This window comes from Rutilus rutilus (genome assembly GCF_951802725.1).
Source record: "Rutilus rutilus genome assembly, chromosome: 1".
Lineage (NCBI taxonomy): Eukaryota > Metazoa > Chordata > Actinopteri > Cypriniformes > Leuciscidae > Rutilus > Rutilus rutilus.
Window position 1 is genome coordinate 15,985,279 of NC_140209.1, and position 17,956 is coordinate 16,003,234.

The 17,956-nt window shown below is 37.4% G+C and overlaps 1 protein-coding gene across 3 annotated transcripts in view; it reads right to left on the minus strand.

Moving 5' to 3' along the window:
• Positions 1 to 2,642: 2,642 nt before the first annotated feature.
• LOC311291290 (uncharacterized protein) overlaps positions 2,643 to 17,956 on the minus strand; it is a 174,510-nt gene continuing 159,196 nt past the window's right edge. Inside the window, exons 2-3 of one of the 3 annotated variants that reach the window (XM_084410225.1) lie at positions 8,183 to 9,453; positions 2,643 to 3,084 (exon numbers count right to left, since the gene is read on the minus strand). In XM_084410225.1, the coding sequence (XP_084266351.1) occupies positions 3,042 to 3,084; positions 8,183 to 9,303 (1,164 nt within the window). In that variant the 5' untranslated portion in view covers positions 9,304 to 9,453 and the 3' untranslated portion in view covers positions 2,643 to 3,041. Of the gene's footprint in view, positions 3,085 to 8,182; positions 9,454 to 17,956 lie in introns of those variants that run through there. The other 2 variants (XM_084410223.1, XM_084410224.1) reach the window with 2 other exon arrangements.

Here is a 17,956-nt window from a genome sequence, read left to right on the forward strand (position 1 = left end):
TATGGATATGTATAGAGAGTATAGTAGTTTCCTGGAAATTGTTAGAGGGGTGGCAGATGAATCTATTCCCAAGAGTTCTGGGAAAAGGAAAAGGAAAGCAGTTCCATGGTGGACAGAGGAATGCAGAGAAGTAGTAGAAAGTAGGAATAGGACTTTCAGGCAATTGAGACGAACCCATAATTCTGAGCATTTATTACAGTATAACAGCTCAAGCATTAGTAAGAAAGACTATGCGCCGGGCTAAGAGGAATTATTGGCATCAGTTCTGCAGCTCAATAGGCAGAATGACACTGGTGGGAGAAGTATGGGGGGGGGGGGGGGGGTGATAAGGAAGATGGGGGGTGTGATGAGGGAATGGGACTACACTGTACTGGTCAGTGAGGAGAAAACCAGGAAGGATCCTACAAAACCTGCTAGCTATAAACCTCTCATGTAGGTAAAATTATGGAACATATGATTACGGATAGACTGGTTTATTTTTTGGAGAAGAGGAAATGAATTTCATCATTTCATGTGGATTCAGGTAGGGTAGAGGGACAATGGATCCAGTGCTTTGCCTGGAAGATGAAATAAGGAAATCCCAGGTTAATAGGGAAACAGTGGTGGCAGTCTTCTTAGATGTTGAGAAGGCATACAATATACTGTAATGTGGAAAGAGGGGTTGTTGATTAATTAGATATTTTGGGAGTAGGAGGTAGGGCCTTTAACTGGGTGAAGGATTTTCTGTATGGACGATCTATTCAGATGAGAATAGGAAAAAGGTGGGGGAAGATAATAATCTTAAGTTATATGGGCAAGAGTCTTTTGATGCTAGGTTAACATGGGCAGGCCACATAGAGAAAGTTATAGTAAAGTGTAAAAAGGTATTAAATGTAATGAGGTGTCTGGCAGGAGTGGACTGGGGGGCGAGTAGGCAATCACTGAGGGATCAGTCAGACCACCTTGACTCTGCAGTTAAGGAGGGAACAGCTAGCAGTCAATTATTGAGTAAATATACAAGGGCATTATAGGTCTCACCCCTCAAAGGCAGTAATTCAGGCATGCTGGGAGCATGAAAAGTCAGAGTTTTGGATGGGTGGCTGATGTTATAGGAAAAGAGATGGGGCTGGAGGGAAGGGAATTTAGTTCAACAGTTCCGATGCCAGTCAGACCACCGTGGCTGCTAGTACAACCCAGTGTGGACCTGCAGATACTGATCTGCATCAAGAAAAGAGTACAGGGGGAGTGGATATATGTGAAGTACTTTATAATCATCTGAATAGGGAGTACACTCTAAAAACTGCTGGGTTGTGTTAACCCAATTTTGGGTCAAATATGGTCTCACCCAACGTTGGGTTAAAAAATGCAATTTAAAAATGGACAAATTGCATTTTGGACAAAATCAAAAATGGACAAAAATGCAATTTAAAAATGGACAAATTGCATTGGTTACATTAAAAATGTAAACCAACGGCTGGGTTTGTCCATTTTTAAATTGAATTTTTAACCCAACGTTGGGTGAGACCATATTTGACCCAAAATTGGGTTAACACAACCCAGCAGTTTTTAGAGTGTATAATGGATATCTGGATATGTACACAGATGGATCTAAGGATCCTCAATCTGGACAAACTGAGACTGCATTCGGAGTACCAAAGATGGGGATCAAGGTGCAAAAGAGACTGTCTGATCATTTATCCATATTTACAGTGGAGATGTTGGGTATTTGGTTGGCATTACAGTGGGTAGAAGAAGTTAGAGCAGATAAAGTTGTAATTTGCTCCGACTCTAGTGCAGTTCTAAAGAGTTTGCAATCATTCAAGTCACAATCAAGGCAGGACATGGTATATGAGGTTCTAGAATGTTACACACGGGTTTGTCAATGGGGATGAGGGTAAAGTTTACATGGGTTCCAGCACATGTTGGCGTCAAAGGAAATGAAATGGTAGATGGTTTGGTAAAACAAGCCAGTAAAAGGAAAGTTGTTGAAATGTCAATTTCAATTAGTAAAGCAGAAGCTAAGGCCCAAATCTGGATGAAAATTATGGAAAGTGGCAGAGATGTTGGGATTTTTTTGGGGGATGTTGGGTCTTTATATTTATTAAAATACTTGGTTGGTCCAGTGAAATATTTTGCAGGGCAAGTAAACATCTGAACCAGAATGAACCTGTAGAAAAACTCATTTGTGTTTAGCCCTGCAAATATCAAGACCTGCCACTTTTGTTATAAAATAAAGTTTTGTTACGGGGAAAAAAATAAAGTAATATTAAAACTAGGAATTTCACTTGGCCTGCCCTACATCTCAAAGCTGGAGCTGGTGTTGTTTAAAGTTCATAGTAATTGTTCTGACTTCATTAAGCCTCATGGTGTGAATGAAACATCAAACTGACTAGAACAAACTCTTTGAAATGTATATATGATACTGGATATCAAGGGTGAAACTATTAGTAATGTAGACAGACCGCAGTCTCATTCAATGTCAGTTATTTGTGGGTAATATAATTTAGTTAGGCATTTAAAAGCTCTATTGAGAAATTTAAAACATGGAAAGTTTAAAAAGCAATAATATCAGGATACTTAATGACTTTCAGAACTAAAATTATTCCTGATTCAAGCAGAATCAGCAAAAAATAAGTAAATGGACAATAACAATGAGATGTTGATAAATTGAGTAAAGAGTTTAATGAATCATCATCTGAAGAAAATACAAACATTAAGTAAAAGTGAAGAAGGAGACAGATCTCTCTCTTTACTGACTTACAAGAGCCAAAGCATCTCAAGAGAAGAAGAGAAGAGTCCAGTTTCAAAGATACATGAGAGTATATATTGCATTTCCAAGAGTAGAAGTGGAAGAGAAATTAGATGTTCTGATGAAAAACAATGAAGAATGAGTACAAAAATAATCCGATTTTTCCAGTGTGAATTTGCTGGTGCTCTTTCAGTTCATCTTCTGTAGTGAAAGACTTCTTGCATTTCACTTCTTCCCAGTGTGAACTCTCATGTGAATCTTCAGACTTGATTTTCATGTGAAGCGTTTCTTACAATGAGGGCAGGAGACAGATTTATTGCCTTCTGCTTTTCCTTTCTTGTTCACGTCCATCAGGTCTAAAAGAAACATTAAATCAAGTGAGTTTCAATGGACTATTTTATGCAAACAACTTGCTAATCATGTCTTACTCATGTAGTTGAAGTAGTGATGGGAGATCTCGAAACACTGCTTCACGAAGCTCAGACACCTTTATGAATCTTTGTTTCAAATCATGTTCAGATTTGTGTTGTTTCAGAGCGTGTATCAAACTGCGAAAGTCACATGATTTCAGTAAATGAGGCTTCTTTGCCTCATAAGCGTTTAGAAATGTCAATGATCTCTGTGAACCCATCATGCAGTGAACCATTGAACAAGTGTCTATGGGTTTTGCCTGATCTCTGATCCGTTTTAAACATTTGTAGACGTTTTAATGAGACTTTTGTATAATAATAATAAAATATTAGTAGTTGATAGTCTCTTATTTGCCTGTTTAGCTGAGCAATCCATGCAAAAAAACAAAAAGAGCCCTAAAAATGTATTAAAACCCACATATTATACAGATACTTAATATTTATATTAGATGATTTGTTGATTGCATTTGATTGATTACCCTTAATAACACATTTGCAATAGTTTGTAAAAGGTGTTTTTATGCATGTTTATGCATGAGTTGTTGCATTACACTGTTTTAAAAAAGTTCTATGTCAAAATAATTTAAAGGGTCATGAAACCCCCCTCTTTCAGCTCAAGTCTAGCTCATAATCTTTTTGAAAAATGCAACTTAAATGGGCGTGGTGGCTGTGAGAAGAAGGGAGGGGGAGTTGGTGTGGTCAAAGCCAGTGGCCAATGCATATCGACCGTCACTGTCAGTGGTAAAACGTGAGGAAATGCTAGATTTTTTATAGCTGGCAAAGTTAAAGTCTAATGAAATACACTGACACCTTATTTTTGTCCTTAAAAAGTAACTGAATGCCCTGCTACACATATTAGCCTACTACAGTAATCATTCTATTTAAAACATATACATGTACATGCATGTCGGCCATTATAAAATATATATTTGTTTATATACACTAACACTATAAATGCATATATTTGAAAATAATAAATTTTCCGCTTAAAAAAAAAAAAAAAACGTTCCGTAAATAGCCTAGACTACACGCCCCCTAAACCCACTAAAGATGGACAATGAATGTGACATAAATTTGCACAAACTAAGCATGCGTTGATGTATTATCGAAATATCTACATTTTAATAACGAGTGATTATTTAACAAAAGGCAAGAAAAAACGGTCAGGGTTACATTTAGACACAAACACACACACACACACACACCTCTGAAGCGATAGAAAAGTCCTCGGGACCGCATCACTAGCAAGACGAAACCTGCATTGGTGTACAAGGCTGAAGTCCACCATTCTCCAGTTGAATGGTTGCTACACACACATAGTTTAGATGTGCCCATGGTTGATGGCCAACCAACCGCCCGCAGTCAGAGTCCAGCCCTGGCAGCATCGCGGGGAAAGATGCACCGGAACTTTTGCACCATGAAAACAAACGCGCGTCCCATCATTGCCTCTCTCATCTACTACGCGATATCACAGTTTGACATGTCTGTCTTTGGAAAGATCCACGTGGTATCATGATTAATTCAGTGAAGTGTCTTCTCATTGGATATGAAGGCTCAGCCTCATTAATAATTATGAGAGAACGATGAGTCATCACTGGACGATCCGTACAGAAAAACGTCACATCCTGTGACGTGGACTCGATGAAGATTTCAAACCCGGAAGACGAAAATAGCCGATAAAAACTCAAATTTAACCATTTATATCCTATTATTAAATTTTACAGATTATAACATTGTCTTCTATGGTGTTCAACACACCTACCTCTGTTAAAATCTCAGAAAAATTGGGGTTTAGGGTTTCATGACCCTTTAATGTTTAATTAGTCTTTTTTTATTGTTGACCTGAAACAACGTAAATCTGGTGAGTGTCAGCATGACGAATGAAGAAAGAATCAAGAATAAACGGCAATATCTTTGTTCTTCAGTATCATGATGTTTCATTTACTTAAATTGTTTCTGATGATCAAAACAAACTTAAATTAACTAGGGCTGCGAGAACTAATTGCTGATATCGATAATGAAAATAAACAATTAGTGAAGTTCACAAGGTAATTTCGGGAGGAGTGAACCCATCTAATATTCACCTCGCTCTGGCATCAGCTGTTCTGGTGTCCCTCCACCTCCCCAACTCCACCTGCATAATTTAGACATCTTGCTACTATACTCATCATCCAAGCATTATTAGTCCCACTGGGGGGTGTATCTAAGCTCCAGTTGAAGCTGCTTCCATAGAAAACATTTCTATGGACAAAACACATCAGGAAATGAATGGTGCATGGTGAGCACACGAATCCATTGACGCATATTCCTTGTTCACTGAAATCCCTCCCTCCACACAGAGCCGGATTAACGCAAAGGCAAACTAGGCACGTGCCTAGGGCCCGATTGGCGGGATGGGGCCCAGAGGGACAAAAAAACAAAACAAAAAACAAAAAAATGTTTTTTAAAAAAAAGGTACAAATGTCCTATCTACAATTTATCTCAATATTTATTAATTAACTAAAAATAGTGACGATGTTTATCTTAACCATAGACTGTTACATTACTGCAGTTAAACCAATTAATGTGTCCGTTACAAAGCGGGTGCCGGCTTCTGAACGTATGTGTAACGAACGCATCCATCAGGTGCTGCGAGGCAAAAGCCTAAGCACACAAAGAAGCACAGCTCAAAATGCAGGTGTGTGAGTTGTCGTCATCTATTTTGGAGTGATTGCAATGTATTCTAAATATAAACTTGTACTGTAAATCAGCGTCATTTCTGGAAAAATCATTCACCGCTTTATTATGAGTTCAAAAGAGCGCGAGCGTCATTAACGTGCCCAGACGCGACGCTTTGAATTTGCGCGTACAATGAATAACATCGCGTCGGGAGCTGACTAGTAAAAAAGCTACAAAATTAAAAGACAAGACGTCTGTATTCTAAGTTAAAAAGCCAACACACTACAACATTTTTAAATGTTTCAAATAAAGGATCTCATATCTATGGGTCTATCTTTTAAATTCTGCTGATGATTAAATTATACCCTGACATTACGCCAATAATATCAGTTTATATATTTTTTTCTGCTCAGTACCGATCGTGTCTTTCTCTTCAACTTGATTTGTGCATAGCATATTTAAGGTAGCAATGCAATATAAAAGCACTTATGCTCATCTACTGAAGTGGGATTCTGGAACTGTGAATAAGTTGAATAAAACAGCAAAATAACAACAACAACAATAACATCTTCATTAAACAAAAAAGAGATTACCTTAGATAAAGTTTGATTAATATGTACATAGAGTACCGGTAAAAAGTCTGGACCCATTACTAATGTTTTTTGAAAGAAGTTTATTATTATGCTCTACAAGCCTGCATTTATTTGATCAAAAATACAGAAAAAAATACAGGAATATTCAGCAAGGGTGTGTTAAATATATAAAAAGTGATAGTGAAGACTTTTTTAAAACAACTTTTTAATAATCAAAAATCCTGAAAAAAGTATCACAGGTTATAAAATAAATATTAAGCACCATTTCTAACATTTGATAAATCAGAATATTATAAAGTTTTCTGAAGGATCACGTGACACTAAATTCAGCTTTGCATCACAGAAATATAAAGTATAGTAAAATAGAAAACCATTATTTTAAATTTTAATAATATTTCACTATATTATTTTTCTGTATTTTTGATCAAATTAATCCAGGCTTGACGAGCATAAGAGACTTCTTTCAAAAACATTAAAAATAGTAATGTGTCCAAACTTATGTTATGTACTGTGTAAGTAAAAATATACTGCTTTTAAAATTAAATGCTGTATAAATAAAAAGGTTAGGAATCATATTTGTTTTAAGTGTTTTTTTTAGTGGGGGTGGGGGGCCTCCAACATGAATTTTGCCTAGGGCCTCCTAATGTCTAGAACCGGCCCTGCCTCCACTAAAGTAGCAGCGCATGTGCAGCTCAGAGTAGCTCTGTGTAGAGTTCTCAACGGGTCGGGTCGGCCCGACCCGACAAACCCGACGGGACCCGCGGGTTCGGGCCGGGTTCGGGTCGAAAATATAATGAAATGACTCGGGTCGGGTCGGACCTCGGGCTTAATCTTTTCCGCTCAGTAAAAAAAAAAAAAAAAACATTTATTAATCATCGCTGCTGGTCACCGTAAAGAAAGTCTGGCTGCTGCGTGTAACGTGCATCATGGAGAGGGGCGGGGGCAGACCTAACGCCGCTGCGTGCACGCCTTTAGCCTGGAGAAGAAGATGGAGTTGGTGAGAAGTAAACTTGCCACAGGTGAATTCACCGTCGCTACTACAGCCTAATTATATACTTAAAGTGTATTGTTTCAGTTGTTTGTATTGTTTGTATTGTTAAAAGGCGTGAACATTAAAGGTTGATTTGAATTCCCGTCTGCTGGTCATGATAATATGTGTATGAGAGAAAAAAAAAAAAAAAAACTGACGCGGCATCGGGCCGCGGGTCGGGTTCGGGCAGATAATTCATGTTTATGTGTCGGGTTACATCGGGTCCGGGCTTTAAAAGCCACGGGCCGGGTCGGGTCGGGTTGTAATTTTCAGGCCCGTTGAGAACTCTAGCTCTGTGGACGGCTAGCTAAAATGTTAATTATGGAAGAAAACCTTGTGCTTTGATTTCGACTTATTTTTTCGAGTAAATTAGTCACACATTTTAATAAAGCCAAATAATTTTTTTGTTACAAGTAAATATTTGTGTTGACTTAAGACATAACACACTAATTTTTCACCCCTGCTGGCGTATTTATGTAATATGAAGAAATTGTCACTGAATGAAACAATGAACGAATCATTTTGGTGAATGAACTGAAAATGAACGATTCTCTGGAAATAATAAAAATTTCCACCACTAGTACACACACACACACTACCATCACGGTTCGACACGGTTATCCAAGTGTGCTGAGAGTTCAGGGCCGAGAACAGTTTGTAATTGTGCCGTGCCGTACCAGCTCAAGTGGAAACACAACTGGAACCTTTTACAAAGGTGGAAAAGCAGCTTTTGTTTCTCAGCACATAAAGATGAACTACTTACCGTGATCTCAGACTGCGGTGAGGTGGTTTCTCCACTACATGGATCTTCATGTGTCGCTTCAGTTGAGTTTTAAAAGAGAAACTCTTTCCACACTGATCACACGCGTGCGGCTTCTCTCCAGTGTGGATCCTCTCATGTGTTTTCAGATGTGATGAGTGACTGAATCTTTTGTCACAGTGTGAACACTTGTAAGGTTTTTCTCCAGTGTGGATCCTCTCATGTCTTTTCAGATCTGTTGACTGATTGAATCTCTTGTCACAGTGTGAACACTTGTAAGGTTTTTCTCCAGTGTGAATTCTCTCGTGCCGTTTTAAACAGTTTGCTGTAATAAAAGTCTTCTCACACTCAAAGCACATGTACTCTCTCACACCAGTATGAATTTTCTGATGTTTATGTAAACTATCCAGCAGTGAAAAACTCTTTCCACACACAGAACATGAATGCGGCTTCTCCTTTGTATGAACTGTCAGGTGTATCTTCAGGTGTGATGCCGTAAGAAATGTTTTCCCACACTGATCACATGTGAACGGCTTCACTCCAGTGTGGATCCTCATGTGTTCTTTAAGGTGTGAAGATAGACTGAAACTTTTCCCACATTGATTGCATGGGAACGGCTTCTCTCCGGTGTGGATCATCATGTGAACATTAAGGTTTGCTTTTTGACTGAAACTATTCCCACACTGATTACATGGAAATGGCTTCTCTCTGGTGTGGATCCTCATGTGACGCTCAAGATTTTGTTTGCTTGGGAAACTCTTTCCACACTGAGTGCAGGTGAAAGATTTCTTGGCTCTTCTTTTCTTTAAAAATGTCTTTTTAGTCTTTGAGCGACTCAAAGGTTTCTCTCTAGGTTTGACATGATGTTCCTCCTTCACGTCACTCAGTTCTTCTCTCTCCTCCTTCACTTCACTCAGTTCTTCACTCTCCTCCTTCACTTCACTCAGTTCTTCTCTCTCCTCCTTCACTTCACTCAGTTCTTCTCTCTCCTCCTTCACTTCACTCATTTCTTCACTCTCCTCCTTCACTTCACTCAGTTCTTCACTCTCCTTCTTCACTTCATTCAGCTCTTCTCTCTCCTCCTTCACTTCACTCAGTTCTTCTCTCTCCTCCACTTCACTCATTTCTTCACTCTCCTCCTTCACTTCACTCAGTTCTTCACTTTCCTCCTTCACTTCACTCAGCTCTTCTCTCTCCTCCTTCACTTCACTCAGTTCTTCTCTCTCCTCCTCCACTTCACTCAGTTCTTCACTCTCCTCGCTCTTCCATCGGGTCTGAAATCAAAGAAAAACTCATTTTCAAATTTTCTAAATAATCAAAATAATTAAAAGAGAGAAATATGGAGTGAATGGAGATAGAAATTATCCCAGATGTAACAGTTTTATAAATTAAACGTCCCTGTAACTTTCCATGAATGAGGTACACTGATCTTCCAGTTATTGTTTTTTAAACATTATAGGCACAAATCCCATGATTCTGAAGTGAGAACTATTAAATATGTTTGATCGATCAAAGTTTCCGGTAAATTTACATGGGAAGTTAAGCTGGGGAATTTTGGAAATATTCCATATTAGAAACTTTCCATGGGAATTATTGGAATTAATGTGAATTTAGGGGAACTAACTGGGAATTAATTGTAATGTAATCGATCATTGTATCATATCCAAGCATAAATATAAACAGAAGTCATAAGAAAACATCCAATGAAAATGTTTTCAACAGATACTCAACATATTTATTTGTAAGTAGAACAGAACAATTTTAATTATTCGGGAGAAACTGATGAATTCACGTGCTGTAAATCCGACTGACAGGACAACATTGCGGCGCCCATCTTATGTTTATAGATCAAGATTATTTATAAAGGTTTTTAAACAACCAAACACACTCACTTACACGTATTTGAGAATCGTAATATCAGATAGGCTAGTTGATGACATGGTAAGCAAGTTTGTGAATATTTTGAATAAAAAAGGAAAAGCGAAATAAAAGCGACACATCTGTCATACAGTATTATTGTGGCTGCGGTGTGTCGCGTGACGCGTTGCCATGGAAACATTAAAGGGAACGTTCGCCTTGGAAAAAACTCACTCTGGGGGGTGGGGGTGTCAGTTCGAATATTTTAAACTTATGCGTGAAAGGGTTAAAGAAAAGATCGAAAATAAATATTTGTGTGTGCTGTTAAGTGGTTAGAAAAAAATTAAATCGGAATCGGCTAAAATCAGTATCGGCAGGTCAAACTCAATGAAAAATCGGAATCGGCCTAGAAAATTGTAATCGGCGCATCTCTATTTAGCATCTAACTTATCAGCTTGCCATCTACTAGATGAATATTTAATAAATATATTTCCCCATAATATCATCAAAACTTACTTCACTTTGTTTAGTCCACAGGCTCAAATGTGTGCCTTCAATAGTCTTGTGCTTTGGGCTTCTGTACATGCGATGGAGGCATGCGCAGTGCCAGTAGGGGGTGTGGTCTCAATAGCCATGCAGTAAGCAGTGTGCTATGTGCATGTGATTGAGGAATGGCATGGATATTCAAGTGTATTTGAATGGCATCTGTTTGTTTTAGTCAAGATTATGCTAAAATATACTTTCCTCAACTATATTTAAGTTCCCTACGAAGAGCCAACCTTTAACTTTGAAAATTCCCAGTTTATTCCCGTTTATTCCCATAAATTCCTGTTAATTCCCTTAAATTCCCATTAATTCCCATGGAAACTTTCCATCTGTGAAAATTCCCAGAATTTTGCAACCCTACACACTAGTGACGTTACATTTGTGAACGAATCATTCTTTTTGAAAGAATCTTTTAGGTGAACGAATCGTTCTTGTTCACGTAATAATTATAATAATAATAATAATAATAATGCATTTTATTTATAGGCGCCTTTCTCAACACTCAAGGTCACCTTACAAAATCAACAATAAAACACTCAATCCATTAAACAAGCAATCAGAGAAAACAGGCAATAGAATAACATGATAATACTATTAATAATAAAAAAAACAAGAGAAAGGGTGGGGTCATTACAGTCAAAACAAATAAAAAATTAAAGAGAGTAAGCCTGTCTGAAAAGATGAGTTTTTAAGTGAGTTTTGAAAATGGTTATGGACGTGGAGTGTTGAATGTAGTGGGGCAGAGATTTCCAGAGGTGTGGGGCTGAATGACTGAAAGCTCTAAACCCCATGGTAACCAGACGAGCATGTGGGAGGATGAGCTGAATGGAGGAAGAGGACCTGAGAGAACGAGTGGGTATCTTGATATGGAGCAGCTCAGTGAGATACTTAGGGGCAGAATTGTTGATAGCTTTAAATGTAAGGAGGAGGATCTTATAAATTATACGGTATTTGAAGGGGCGCCAATGAAGTTGCTGCAGGACTGGTGTTATGTGACTGATGGAGGGGGTTCTGGTAATGATACGGACAGCAGAGTTTTGGACTAGTTGCAGTTTATGGATGGATTTGTCAGGTAGACCATAGAGGAGAGAGTTGCAATAGTCTAGGCGAGAGGTGACCAGGGTGTGAACCAGAATTTCAGCACTGTTGGGGGAGAGAGATGGGCGTAAGCGAGAGATATTACGTAAATGGAAATATGCTGACCGAGTGATGTTATTAATGTGGGACTGGAATGACAGAGTGCTATCTAGGATGACACCCAGACTCTTGACCCGAGGGGAGGGGAACACAGATGAATTGTCGATGGAGATGGAGAAGTCATTTATTTTAGATATGATGGATTTAGTGCCAATAAGGAGGAGTTCAGTTTTGTCACTGTTGAGCTTGAGAAAGTTTAGGGAGAACCAGGATCTGACAGTAATCCACTGTCTAATATTCCTCGTTCACTGAAATCCCTCCCTCCACTAAAGTAGCAGCGCATGTGCAGCTCAGTGAACCGAGTAGCTCTGTGGACGAGTAGCTAAAATGTTAATTATGAAAGAAAACCTTGTGCTTTGGTCATCTGAATCACTTATTTCGACTTATTTTATTATTTTAGTGAGTAAATTACGCACACATTTTAATAAAGCCAAATAATTTTGTATAAAAATAAGTACTTAGTAATTAGTAAATATTTTTGTTGACTTAAAAATATTCTTGTTTGCCGTAACCGATCGACCGACCCTGTCAATTTAGGACCGACCCAATTAAACAATTTTTTTTCCCTTTTAGTCCAACCGACTTGCCGGTTGTAAACTTGCGTTAAGACCGACCGATTTTTTTTTTACTCTTCAAACAACTAATACAAATGCAATAAAATGATATTAATTATATTTTAGTAGGCTTGGGCGGTATTCGAATTTTGAAACCGTCAAACCGCCTCCCTATTTTACCGGGATATACGGTATTACCGTGACTAATTAAAAAATATGACATAATGGGCTCAGACGGCGTCACCAAACTGTTGGCTTGTGCCTACACCGTTCAGAAACTGAATGCCAGATCGGGCAAAAAAAACAAGCCCAAAACCTGCACATTGTGTCTGAGTCAGGCCGACGGCATTAACTGTTATTATGAGCCGGAGCCCACCATTATTCAACATAATATCTGTGTGCGTGCAACAAGCAAGAAGTGCCTTTGTAATCCGGTAACGCGTGTCCATTGATTTTTATTAATAAAACTTTTCTGCAAAGATGGAAGTTTACGATCGCCATCTCTGTAGTGAACGCGCCTATAGAGAGATATGCACATCATTACACAATCAGAGAGTGGCCTTTTTCTTTTCGTTTTGAATTGTTTCGTTTAAAGAAATTTACGATCGGCATCTCCGTAGTGAACGCTATAGAGAGAAATGCACATCATGGATTACAGAGAGTAGGCTAGTCTATTTATTTTCGTTTTGAACGGTTTCGTTTACTGAAATTGACGATCGCATCTCCGTATGAACGCGCCTAGAGAGAAATGCACATCGTGGATTACAGAGAGTAGGCTAGTCTATTTATTTTCGTTTTGAACGGTTTCGTTTACTGAAATTGACGATCGCATCTCCCTATGAACGCGCCTAGAGAAATGCACATCGTGGATTACTTGGCCTAATCAGTGAGTAGCCAATTTCTTTCGTTTTGAATAGTTTCGTTTAAAGAAATTGACGATCGCCATCTCCGTATGAACGCGCCTAGAGAGAAATGCACACCATTGATTAATCAGACTATATTTCTTTTCGTTTTGAATAGTTTCGTTTAAAGAAATTGACGATCGCCATCTCCGTATGAACGCTATAGAGAGAAATGCACACCATTGATTAATCAGACTATATTTCTTTTCGTTTTGAATGGTTTCGTTTACTGAAATTGACGATCGCATCTCCGTATGAACGAGAGAAATGCACATCGTGGATTACTTAGCCTAATCAGTGAGTAGCCTATTTCTTTCGTTTTGAATTGTTTCGTTTAAAGAAATTGACGATCGCCATCTCTGTATGAACGCGCCTAGAGAGAAATGCACACCATTGATTAATCAGACTATATTTATTTTCGTTTTGAATTGTTTCGTTTAATGAAATTGACGATCGCATCTCTGTATGAACGAGAGAAATGCACATCATGGATTACTTAGCCTAATCAGTGAGTTGCCTATTTCTTTCGTTTTTAATTGTTTCGTTTAAAGAAATTTCAAGCTTTATTTATTTGTCAAGTCTGTGAGGCATAGCCTTTTTAATGAGATTTCAATGCAAGTGACAGCGGCATGCCCATCATGTCATGGTTATATTAAATCCACGATACAAAAAAAAATGTAGATACAATTTATACAAAACGAAATTCGTTTTAAAGAGGCCTTTTACAAAACTAAATTTATTGAAGTGGTCAAATCGTTTGACTCGATGCATCCCATCTTATTTGTGCTGTTCACTTTTCATAATCAACAAAGATGGAAAAAATAACATTATAATATTTTAACAAATACGAAACTTAATGCGCTTATGCATCCTGGCAGCAGTGAGTGGGGGTTGTTTCGGAGATGCGACATTAGGTTAGAGTTGTTTACATCTCTCGCGGTCACCTTTTTATTGCACAATTTACAAATTGCCTCGTCAGTATTTACCGCCTCTCCCTTCTCATTCGGTTGGAACCAGAAATATTGCCAAACTGCAACCACACATAAGCATTTTTTAGGCAATAAATAAATTATAAATATTATAGGCTATATAAGTGCCGGTAATGACGGTATTGAAACTGATACCGGTGCTATTTTAAGATCCCGCGGTATCCGATATTACCGTAATACCGCCCAACCCTATATTTTAGTAAGTATTGTGAATATAAATAGGCCTATACATGTACATGTGTTGTAGCCCAGTCATTAAAAAACGATTTAGTTTCATATTCATGTTTAAATAAAATAATATATATTTTTAAAATTTCATGTTGATTATATGAAAAGTGAAAAGCATAAGATGATCCCGAAAATATCGGGAGACAAATGGAGTGGGCAGACATGATTTTGACCACTTCATTAAGTTTGTTTTTGCAGCCTGTCTTTAAAGTGAATTTCGTTTTGTATTAATTGTATCTTATTTTTAATCAATGTTTCATCAACCAATTTCTTGAATTTAATAAATAAGAGGCTAAATATAGCAGGCAATATAATCAGGACACGGAGTCGCCGGCGCGTGAACTGGATCTGGTCTCTTAAATGAACCGAAACACAGCATATAAGCTACTTGCCTCACAGACCTGCGACATATTATATATATACAGTACCAGTCAAAAGTTTGGAAACACTACTATTTTTAATGATTTTGCAAGAAGTCTCTTATGCTCATCAAGCCTGCAGTTAAAAACAAAAAAAAAACAGTAATATTATGAAATATTATTACAATTTAAAATAATGGTTCTCTTTTTTAATATACTTTAAAATGTAATTTATTTTTGTGATGCAAAGCTGAATTTTCATCAGCAAGTACTCCAGTCTTTGGTGTCTTATGATCCTTCAGAAATTATTCTAATATGATAATTTGATACTCAGTTATTATCAATGATGGAAACCGTTGTGCTGCTTAATATATTTTTTTGGAATACTTTAAGGATTCATTGATGAGGAAAACGTTAACAGCATTTATTCATAAAAACAGCATTTATTCAAAATAAAAACATTTCTAACAATATAAATCGTTACCATCACCTTTTATCAATTTAACGCATTCTTGTTGAATTAAAGTACTAATTTCTTAAAAAAAAAAAAAAAGAGTTATTGTTCCCAAACTTTTGAACGGTAGTGTATATTGTTACAAAAGATTTCTATTCTAAATAAATACAGTTCTTTTTAACTTTTTATTCATCAAATAATCCTGAAAAAAGTATCTCAGGTTATAAAAAAATATTAAGCAGCACAACTGTTTCCAACATTGATCATAAATCATCATATTAGAATGATTTCTGAAGGATCATAAGACACCAAAGACTGGAGTACTTGCTGATGAAAATTCAGCTTTGCATCACAAAAATAAATTACATTTTAAAGTATATTAAAAAAGAGAACCATTATTTTAAATTGTAAGAATATTTCATAATATTACTGTTTGTTTAAGTTTTTAACTGCAGGCTTGATGAGCACAAGAGACTTCTTTCAAAAGCATTAAAAATAGTATTGTTTCCAAACTTTTGACTGGTACTGTATATTAGTGTTGTCACGATACCAAAATTATTGTTTCGATACCGATACCAAGTCAAGTATTGCGATTTCGATAATTTTTCGATACTTTTCCTGAAAAGGGAGAAACACTCTCAAACATCATTGCTGTGCTTTATTTTAAAACCGGGACAACATTCTAATCATATAACACACTAATAAATGAACATATGAACAGCAGATATATTAAACATTAGAACAAAATATGAAATAGAACAAAGGTAATTCTTTTTTATAAATTTAGCAGCATTATCTCATTTATCATAAGAAACATAAGAGCTTTATCTTGATTCTGAACTTTGAATAAAAATATGAACAGCGATTATATTAAACAATGTTTAATATTGGTAACATATAAGCCTCATTGGTGATATATTTGACATATGGGGAGAGAGTTGTGGAAGGCCTAGGCCTATACTTCATGTTAAACATAAATATATAGCAGCAAAGACAACGTCGGCAGTGTTGACGGCAAAATAGGCTACAGAATAATTTGTTCTGTATTGAGAGGTGCAATATTTGAAAACCGATAATATTTTTTTTAAATTACATTTATATTGTATTTATGTCAAAACTTTCAAACATCAAAAAGTCATTTATTAATATGTATTCGTGTCAAAATGACACAGAAACATCTTTTCCTATTCTATTTTGCCTAGGAACGCCAACACGCTTGCGTGTCATGTGAAAAATAGGCGTCGGTTCTATTTCTAGCATGCACACGTTTTCACGCAGGCAGTTAACATGGGAGCCGAAATAAAAACGGACACGACACGCAGCCAGTGTGTCGCCGGCCTTACAAATCTGGAACGCGGTCATTCTTAGAAGTATCGATACTAATAAATTAAGGAATCGTGACGTTTTTAATTTCCGATTTACTTTTGAAGTATCGGAGCACCGTGCAACAGAGCAAGGTAGGCAACGTACTTCCATATGTCACTCCTCGCGTCATCTTTTTCTACGAGTCGTGGACCACTCATGCTCGCACATGCAGCCATCTCGCTGTAGTGTTTTGTCACATGACACTGACAGCGGCAGGTTCTTTGCTGCGTGCGTCAGGAAAAAAATACAGACGTCCATATGGAGGCGTTTTTTTTTTTTTTTTTAAGTATCGATACTGATAAATTTAGGTATCGTGACGTTTTTAATTTCCGAGCATCGCGATACTTTTGAAGTATCGGTACACCATGCAACTAGCCTGGTTCTACCAGACTCTCGTACATTTCATTTGTACAGAGAGTCTGGCCTCTCTCCATTGAGAAACGTTTACTTCCTTGTAGGCGGGTTCTCTGTTAAAGTTCAAAACTATTGGATCTGCCCAGAGTCACTCAGGATCTGCCATAACCAATCGCTAACGTGTGGTCGTGACGTATGTCATGCACCGAAACCGGCCGGAAACAACAAGTCCGAATGATCAGAGAATTATGTTTAGAATAAGTTAATAGAATTAATAGTTTAGAATAAAGTTTATAAAGCGACGAGAATACTTTTTGTGCGCAAAAACAAACAAAAATAACGACTTTATTCCACTATTCATTTTTCTTCTCTCTGTGCCTCGAGACTTTTCACGTAGTTTGATAGAGCAGCGCGTCTGTGTTGTGCCTCACACGTAGGCTCACTATTGGCCGACGCTAGTCATGTGTGTGATCGCATCAACGTCATCGTTCTCAGCCACTCCCTCTGTTCGCTGATTGGTCCTACAAAAAATTGATTTCTGGAAACCTAAGAATATACAGCAGTCCCAGACGTAGTACTGAAGGAAAATGAAATTGAGCTGAAGTGCGTAGGAGGGCGCAGCCAGGCTACCATGCAACACTAATATATATATATATATATATATAGAGAGAGAGAGAGAGAGAGAGAGAGAGAGAGAGAGAGAGAGAGAGAGAGAGAGAGAGAGAGAAAGCATGAAATGTACACTTTTAAACAAAATTCAAAACGAAAGACTTAGAAAAAAGAAACAGACTGTTCTCTGCTTATGTAATGAAATGTGCATTTCTCTCTGGCGTGTTCACTACTGCAAAGATCGCGAGTCAGCATCGTCAACTTAATCTTTGACACAGAAAATACTTGTTTATTTATAAACAATTGAAATGTCTCCTTGATATATTTGACATACTAATAATCATTAGGCAACTTTTCCCAGTT